Source organism: Belonocnema kinseyi, chromosome 3 (genome assembly GCF_010883055.1).
Source record: "Belonocnema kinseyi isolate 2016_QV_RU_SX_M_011 chromosome 3, B_treatae_v1, whole genome shotgun sequence".
Classification (NCBI taxonomy): domain Eukaryota; kingdom Metazoa; phylum Arthropoda; class Insecta; order Hymenoptera; family Cynipidae; genus Belonocnema; species Belonocnema kinseyi.
In genome coordinates this window covers 26,562,368-26,571,661 of record NC_046659.1, presented here as the reverse complement: position 1 = coordinate 26,571,661, position 9,294 = coordinate 26,562,368, and the positions used below count along the sequence as shown (strand labels likewise).

At 34.2% G+C, this 9,294-nt stretch overlaps 1 protein-coding gene across 5 annotated transcripts in view; it reads right to left on the bottom strand.

The window, feature by feature from the left end:
* Nucleotides 1-9,294, bottom strand: part of LOC117170223 (pre-mRNA cleavage complex 2 protein Pcf11) — a 196,582-nt gene that overhangs the window by 130,999 nt on the left and 56,289 nt on the right. For all 5 annotated transcript variants that reach the window (XM_033356838.1, XM_033356840.1, XM_033356839.1 and 2 more), the window contains one exon: nt 5,924-6,135. In XM_033356838.1, coding sequence (XP_033212729.1) covers nt 5,924-6,135 — 212 coding nt within the window. The remainder of the gene's footprint in view (nt 1-5,923; nt 6,136-9,294) is intronic.

Below are 9,294 nucleotides of genomic sequence, written 5' to 3'. Positions count from 1 at the left end.
CAAACAATCGACTTAAAGAAGCTTCCTCTCCTCCAAACTGCTTGACCGTGTTATTCGTTCTGACCCACCATACCCTTTTATGGTTATGTGATTTATTGTCGCCCCCTTATACCCAAGACGAAGCTTACTTTATTGAGCGTTACACAAGTCCACATTTTTTATATACGAAAATTCGTTTGAAAAATAACCTTCGCGAAAAGATAAAAATGGTCTTTTTTCGCGGCATTCTGCCGTGAACTGACTTTCAATGATAACGTCTTCCGAATAAGTAATTTGCAAATTTGGAAAAAACTATGTGAATACTTTTACTGGACCCTCTGACCCAGAAACCAGAATATACTTTTCCGAAGGTTTTTGGTATGCTGAGTCTGAATTTGAGGTCCAAATTTCTCAATTGGCTCTGGTTTCCGAGATATCCTAACCTAAAAGTGCAAAAACATCCATTTTTGCCTATATTTGAGGATATGTAGCATCGAATTTTTTCGTTCACTCAAAAAAATATATAAGCAAAATTTAAAGTAGAAAAGTCTTGCTCTTTCGAATGTCGTTGAGTTCGCTAAGATATCTTTTTTTTCCGCTGAGATATCACATTTTGAAATTTTCATGTTTGTGAGTTTAACCCAAAAACCCTAAACAGAACCCAAAAACCGTAAGCTGACAAACCTTGAAACAACGAATTCGGAGCTAAGAACCCTTCACCGACAAGTCTATATCTTATGATATATCATGCCAAGCATTTATATCTTATGATTACAAACTCTTAACCCCAAGGCTATAATATATAAGCTTACAAATTTTGTGATCCTTAATTCTTAAGTCCATAATAAATTCTAAGCTCATAAACCCTACGCCTAAAAATCTAAAAAAAATTTACTTGTAATTAATTTTCAAATACTTTCAGTGTTTCCTAATAAAAAATCCAGTTTACTGACATACACATGTCCGTAATGGGTTTTCTGGTAGAAGTAAGCTCACAAATATGAACATTTCAAAATGTGATATCTCAGCGAAAAAAGATATTTGAGCAAACTCAACGGCATTCGAAAGGCCGAGACTTATACTTTAAAATGGTATTTATATTTTTTTTAGTGAAAGAAAAAGTTCGATGCTACATAACCTCAAATATGGATAAAAATCGCTGCTTTTGTACATATAGGTTTGGATATCTCGGAAACCGGAGCCAATTAAGAAATTTGGACCTCAAATTCGGATTCAGCATACCAAAAACCTTCGGAAAAGTACATTCTGGTTTCTGGGCCAAAATATTGTCGGCATGTGTTATCCACAATCAAGGCATAGCCAAGACATACTAAATACGTTTTTCTAAATCTCGCCTCTGGCAGCTAGCGTGGCTTCATTTTTCGTCTTGAAATCGAACTCAAGACAGTCAACAGAACGCCACAAGCAGGCCCTAACAGCCCCTAGGGGATGAGAAATAGGGACCAAAATGGTACATTTCTTCATACTCATCTTTAATCAACTTTATATGGGTGCATTATTTTCGCATTAATTTGTTCAAATTTGAGCAAACCAAATTCAACCCCAAAAAACTAACGCTTACGTAGCAAACACCGTGGCGGAGCCAGCAAAACGATTCGTTTGCGCCGACATTATACAAAAACAAATTTATATGGGTTTACTATTTTCTGTCGTTTGCCGCAACAAAGGGTAGTTTTTCGTGGTTGATTTTGGTTGCACACATTTAACCAAATTAGGTCGAAAATAATGCGCAAATATAAGTCTGTTTTTGGACAATGACGGGGCTGACTGACGAAATATTTCGATGGCCCTGCTATTTCATTTGCCGCACAGGGGGTAGTTTTGAGGGGTTGAAGTATGTAGCACAAATTTGCAAAAACTAAGATTTTCGTTGATTTCGGATAACTTCAGTGCCAGCGAAACTTTTCGCTTGTCTCGCCATGGTGTTTGCCACCCAGGGGGTTGGTTTTATGAGTTGAAGTTGGTTGCACAAATTTAAACCAATTAAGACGAAAATAATGCGCCCACATATACTTGATTTTGAAAAAGGACGCGGCCATGGTATAAATTTCCCTATGTACCTCACAATGTGCAGATGAACTTTTAAGCATTCCACCAGACAGATGATAAGTCTATTTGGAGGTTGAATCGAACGTTTCTGGTAATCAATCAAGGCCATTGATAGGTAGCGCTGGCGCTGTTAGGATTAGCACATTTATCGATGAGGACGATCTTCCAACATCCTTCTTTATTCAATCTTTAAGTACGTTTTGCTTCGCCTTGGCATCAATTTCTGCGCGTTTATAAGATTTTTTCAGCACATTTAAAATCTTTCTCTACATTCTCAAAACTTTTATTTCTCTTACTTATACTATGTAACTGTATTTGTCTGTATTTCAGCAGCTACTTGCGCAGCCTGATTACGGAATCAGCAATCCGTTTTTGCTCCTTTAAATAAACCTGATAATATCGATAAGCACCCTGACAAAGATTAATTAATTTCTGTAATATAGGTACATGGCAACACTATATTGCCAAACTTTTCTTACGCATCGGTAATTGATGAGTTAGCATTAACAGTTCTTTCTGACACACTAGACAAATAGTAGTATTTTATATTCACAGGATAAGAGATCAAGATTTATATCATTAAGGGGTAATAAATTCGCAATTTTAGAGATGTAAGTTCGCATAAAACTATTTAACTTCGGTCCTGACGGTTCACTGTTCTTTCTTGGGCATAGAAGCAAATGTGTCGCATGATTTCCCTGAATGCAAACTCACCCACACCAATGTATACTATGCCAAAGCATTCATATAATCATTTTTCAAAATTTTGACATTTGTATTTCAATGATGTCCTTGAAAGTCAAGCTAAGGCAGAAAGACGCGAAAACACCAAAGTTTTAATATTTTCTGCAATACTATTTCACCATTGTGTCCAGTGGAAGGTTCGTACGAGATTCAAGGATATTTCAAGGACGTTTTCAGAACGAATAATTGGTTGAGCCAGTCAGTTTCTGAATCAACGCTTCGGATTTTCTCTTTCAATATTTCTTTTTCGATGCGGGCGTATTCATTCAAGGCTTCATCCATGATTTTGACTTTGTTATATCACTTTTTTGCGGAACGAGCCTTGTCCTTATCACACTCGTCTTTTTCTGTTGAATACAAGCTTCCTTATATTTCTAATGAGCACTTCGTGCATACTGAATATACGTTTGGATACCGTAAACTTTTTTAATCCTCCTATGTTAACGATTGCATTAATAACTCAAGACACTGGTCTTTTAACTTCAATTTCTCGAGACTCGTCAGATCCTTCAAACCATTGAGAACATCCTATGTAGCATATCTGATTTTGATGTGTTGCGGTGATAAAAGATTATTTTTGGCTTTCATGTCCAGAACCTTAAGGCCATGTGACGAGTAGGTCACGTGACCAGATTCCTACCTTACCGCCACCTTTTTTATTTCAAATTATTATCACACGAAACGCCACATCGAGTTGAAAATTTGGAATAATAAATATGAAGCACTAAGAAAGGTGGGTCTGGTCCTAAACTTTAATAATGATGAAAAAAGCACAACAAAATTATTTACAACAAAAAACTTTTATATATATATATACACAAATTTAGTGCCAGGCCCACCATTCTTAGTGATTCTTCTTAAGTATCCCAAACTCGATGTGGCGTTTCGTGTGAAAATAAGTTGAGAAATAAAAAAAGTTGCGGTAAGATAGGAATCTAGTCACTTATCACATGGCCTTCACTGTGTTTAGCTAATATTTCTGGCTTGATAAATTTATGTATAATATTATGCATTAGCGACAGCAGATCTTCGTACAGAAATGGCGCCAAAGGATTATTAGACTGAAATTCTTTCAAAGACGGTTCAAACTGAATAGCTATCGAATCGAAGGCCAGTTTTGATCGAAGGCCAGTTTTGCAGCATGGAGCTTGTCATCGACTAAGTTACTAACAATCTTGAAGCTATTGCACGTTGGTCCCGTTTTGCCTTTTTTTTGCGCTATCGACGTACTTTTTGAGATGGGGCAAAATACTACGTCCCATTTGTACAACTGGCACTTTGTCGAGCAACCGTATAGCACAAAACTTTTTCGGGAATATTGACGTCTTTGAATAGATTGTGCGCAGCTCTAAGGAAATCGATAAGTTTCCACTCAGTCTTTTGAAATCTGGTTTTTAAGATTTCGTTCAAATCCGATTGGAAATCTTTGGCGAATTTTATATTAACGTTTGAACATTCCACCGAGATTTGAATAACTTTCGCCAATACTTGCGCAAACACGCTGTTTTAACTGCTTTAAGTAGATCAAGGGCCGGTGATTTTCCCAAAAACGCGGATGTAAAATATTATGTGACTACTTCGTTTTTAGTCTCATCCGAAAAACGGAACATGATTTTCATGTTTTCTCTTTTTGGCTTATTTTATTCGGACTCGTCAACACCTAATACCAACTCTGTAGTGGTCGCAATCAAATTCATCATCTCGTTTTCGAATTGTTTTGCTATGCCGTATACAATCGTGTAGGTTATTTTGGTTTTACACAAATCCACTTTGCTCGCGATTTGGCTATCCGGAAAAGCCACTTTGGAAATTCAAACATTTTCTTCAATGTCACGCAAAGAAAAGTGCCGCAGAATCACTTGTATGCACCATATCAACTTCGCCTTCGTAGTTTCGTTGTTCAGGGGATACTGCTTACGATTTGCTTTTTTTTCTTTAGTCCAATGGCCGCGCTGCTTCAACGGTAACGACTCAATACGTATCTGCTGTTTGTCTAGACAGAGCACAAAAAAGGCCGCCTCAGCATTGCAGGCTCAAGCTTACGTGCAAGCATACATACATAATATTCATTTTAACAAACGTGTTTATTTTATTAGAATCGCTTCGAAAAAAAATATCATAAAGCACGAATGTATACATATAATTTGTAGAAAAATTGAGGTAAATTTTTTCAGTTAGTTACTGATAATATTTTTTAATAAGATCGAATTCGAGATGATGTTAAAAATTTAATATCATTAAATAAAATTCATGGACATTCAAGAACTTTTTAAGGACAGACAACATTTAAGGACATTTCAAAGTCTTGAAGGACACATGGACACCATGTTAACAAACGAATTTTTGTCCATAAAAAAATGTGGACTTACATGCAATAAAATAATCTTTATCATGGTTAGAAAGGGGCGAGGGAAGGAAGGCGTTGCACGAGCTTACGAGTGACATGGCAGTATGTTTTAAGATTTGTTCCTTTACATAAGTCTCGTATATTTGCGCAAACTCTTGTACATATACTACGTATTATATGAGTCGAATAGTTGAACCATTTTACCATGTAAAATAACACCGACTTTTTTACAGTGTTGGTTTCCATTTCCAAAATTATTTTCGGTTCCATAAAAGAAATACTTTCCATAGGAACTCAAGACATGCAATTACTCAAAAAAAGTATATTTTTTTGTAAACACCGACGGCAGCCTACGTATATGCGAAGTCAATCAAGAGAGGTCTTTAATTAGCAAAAATAAACTTTTATCTACGTCAAAGAATAGATCTGCATTTGATACTTTGTTTGAGAAGAAAAAACTGAAACACGTATCAGAAAAAAAAAATTCCTTAGCAAAATAAACTTTTACCTATGTTATTTATCTCAATAGTTACCTAAAATGTTTAATAACAAAAAATAAAAAAAAATACAATAAAATTGGCTGGCTATTTTGTAAAGTTTATTCCTAAATAGTTATTAAAGAACGCTTATAAGAAATATCTGATTCTTCGACCTGAATAAGCAATGTCTAAAAATGCAACAACTGCCCGATATAAAGTCCGTGAATTACATTGACATTGACAAAAAAATTAATTGCAGAATAAACGTTTTCGTTTTCGGTTATAACTTCAAAAGATAAGTAACCTTTTGTAAATGGGCTTCAACGGCATGGACAATGGCAGGAGCGTGTTTCATGCTTTCCTCTGCTAAAATCGTGAGCATGGAGATCATCGGCTTACTGTTGACTGAAAGATCAGCCAACGACGATATATACTCGTCTGCCACTTCTTTCGACTTTGCAGCGTCCATCTTCCAGCTGTTAGATGTTCCTCGCAAAATCGACAGACTTATTATTACTGCAACAAAAAGAACCACCAACTCTATTGAATTTCCGAATTTAAAGACTTAATGTTAGTTTCACTTCAAGATATCATAAAGATTAAGATTGGCTAAAAAAAGATTTTGTTTGTAAACACTCACCTCGAAAGTACGGACTTCCTTGTCACTAAATGAAGTGCAAATTGTTTCAGTCTAGCAGAATGTGCAAGAATAAAATCGGCGCATACGCACTTTAAAACACACTTCTCTTAAGAATCTACGCAATGGATGCGCATGCGCAATTCGGAGACAAACTTTACACCCATACTATTATTTACAATAACCGTCCGAGAAAAGTATTAAACACTTTTTTCACACTGTGTCACCAAATTTCCAATACCGCAAGGTGTTTTTCAGCCAAATAAGTGTATTATTTTGTTTTTAAGAAATTTTTATTTTGCCGGCGTGCAAAGCTACGTATCTCTAAAATTGCATGCGGATCCAATGCGTCGATTCAGAAAATAGGTGTTTCAAAGTGCGCATCCATCATTATTATTTAACGAGAGTATGCTGAATTGAAGCATTTTGCATATCACTAAAAGGTAGTGTTTGAAAGTAACACGTTACCAGAAGTTACTTTTTTTTAGTAACGGTAAGGCGTTACAATTTTCTGTTAACGGTATTGTGAAGTAACGCACGTTACCGGTCGTTACTTCATACAATGTTTTGAATACGTGTTTAGCATTGCAATATATGTTTCAAAGTCAAGAAAACCAATCAGATGATGTAATTTCTCACTTCCTTGAACACATTTCCTTATCTAAAGAAATTATTCATCCGTCACGATACGGGATTACCGAAGAGTGCATCTATTGAGAGACTGTTCAGCAGGGTGGTCCAATATATTTTTTTTATTTTTATGAATACCGGCCGGAAATTTTTTCGAATCCATACAAAAACATATCCATAAAAATTAACATTTAGATGTTCCGCAAACCGCATATGAAGTTTCAAACGTATTTTTAATAAGGAAAACAGACGTTTTCGTAAATTTTATTCAGAATCCTTGATATTATCTGAATGCATTGAAACTCAAAATTTCTCTTCACAATTAGCTATTAGACAACTGCTGCCTTTCTAACAACTCATCGAATATTCGCAGTAACTTATTCAAGAGAAATTTGTATTCAATATGATCCGTGCAGAATATTTGAAACATATTTCAAATATCTGTTTTATGTCAGCAAAATATATTCGCAAAAAAAGAGATTATTTAAAATATGTTTTTTTTCGAATGTTTATTTATGTTTTTTAATGATTAAGACGGCGAAGCGAAATTGAAGGTCTCAGAAAATACCAGAACTTTAATAGCACTTATCTAAGAAAATAAGGTTATTAACAATATTAATTTGTTTAAACAACTGTTTTGTTAACTTTAATCAATTATTACCTCACAAAGTGAAAACAGGACAGAAAGGTAAAATTATCAAAAAAACCTTTTTATCAAACATTAATATAGATGAAAATAGTCATGAAAAACAATAATTTGTGCTATATCTTATTATTTATTAAGCCACTTCTAATGAAAAATGGAAAAATAGTTTAAAATTTCTGGAAAAACCGCAACATTCTACCATCAAGCAAAGAGAATATTATTATTAATAATAAATTGTTTAAACAATCACAGAACCCATTTGTTTATTTATGGGGGTTTTTGGGATTGTATAAAACAGACTTATGGGCCTGGCATTGAAAAAGTGATATTTTATTTAGCTAATTGGTAAGAGAAATGTTGAATTCCAATTTGATTCAGCGAATATTGAGGATTATGAATAAAATGTAAACAAAACGTCTTTTTTCCTACGGTAATCATAAAAAATCGAGAAAAAAAATTTTCCCATGCATTTTGGACCAACCTACTGTTTTGCACAGATGGATTGATACTTTTATACTTATAGACAAATTCAGTATTTTTTAATTACTTTACCTAACTGTAGATATAATGTTCAGTTTTATTAAAAACAACGCTTTAAACTTACGAAACTCTTGAACACAAAAATTTAATATTTTTAAATATGATCCAACTTTTTGAACTTTTGTATAATTAAGAAATTTCATAAGAATCGTTTCGAAATACGTATATTTTATATCTAGTAGAAATTTAGATTGACATTTCTTAACCTATTAAAAAAATATTATCCTTTTTTGAACATTTCCTTAATTTTGAAAAGCATATAACTTTTTGAATTTTTATCAAATTAAAAATTCCCATTTGGATGATTTGCAAGTATTTTTCTGCCGTACAAACTAAAAAGATATATAAGTGACATTGCCCTTGGGTCGACTTTTTCATTGCCAAGTTTAAGAAAATAACCCTAAGCGAGGTACATTAAGCTAGCACCTCCATAACCGAATTTTTGAATTTTTCATAGCTCAGAATTTTGGGCTTTTTTGGGCTGCAATAAAAATTTTTGGGCTCCTTTACTTTTTTCAAAAAATCAATTTCCTTGTGGAGGTGCCAGCTTACATTAACCCAGCACCTCCACTTCTTCAAATCACTAAATAATAAATATTCAATTAAACCAGAATTTCGGGCTTTTTGGGCTCCCAGAAAATACCCACTTCGATTTTTGGGCTCCAACCCTTACAGTAAAAAATTAACCCCTTTGTAACACGCAGATGCGAAATTGTCAAAAAATACCTTTTATTAAATTTAAGAGCTTGAATAGAGTCTGATTTTTGGGCTCCTTGAAAATACCCACTACGATTTCTGGGCTTTAACCCTTAACGTCAAAAATCAACCCTGCTCTGCCACGTAGATATAACTTTTTGAAAAAATAGATTTTTCTAGAATTTTCAAATGATAATTTTCAAAGAATAAATTTTTGTACAATTTTAAATGGAAATAGAGTCCCTGATTTTTGGGTTCCTCGAAAATACCCGCTACGATTTTTGGGCTTTAACCCTTAAAGTCAAAAATCCACCCCTCTCCACTATATAGATACAACTTTCTCAAAAAAAGAATTAAAAATTTTGTAGAATTTTTCAATGGAAGTAAAGTCTGGTTTTTGGGCTCCTCGAAAATACCCGCGACGATTTGTGCTAATTGGCGTATTGTCATCTGTCAACAATATCCAATACCAAACATTTCAAGTTTCATATAACATCGTGATTTTTTTCGCTCTTGAAAATGTCGA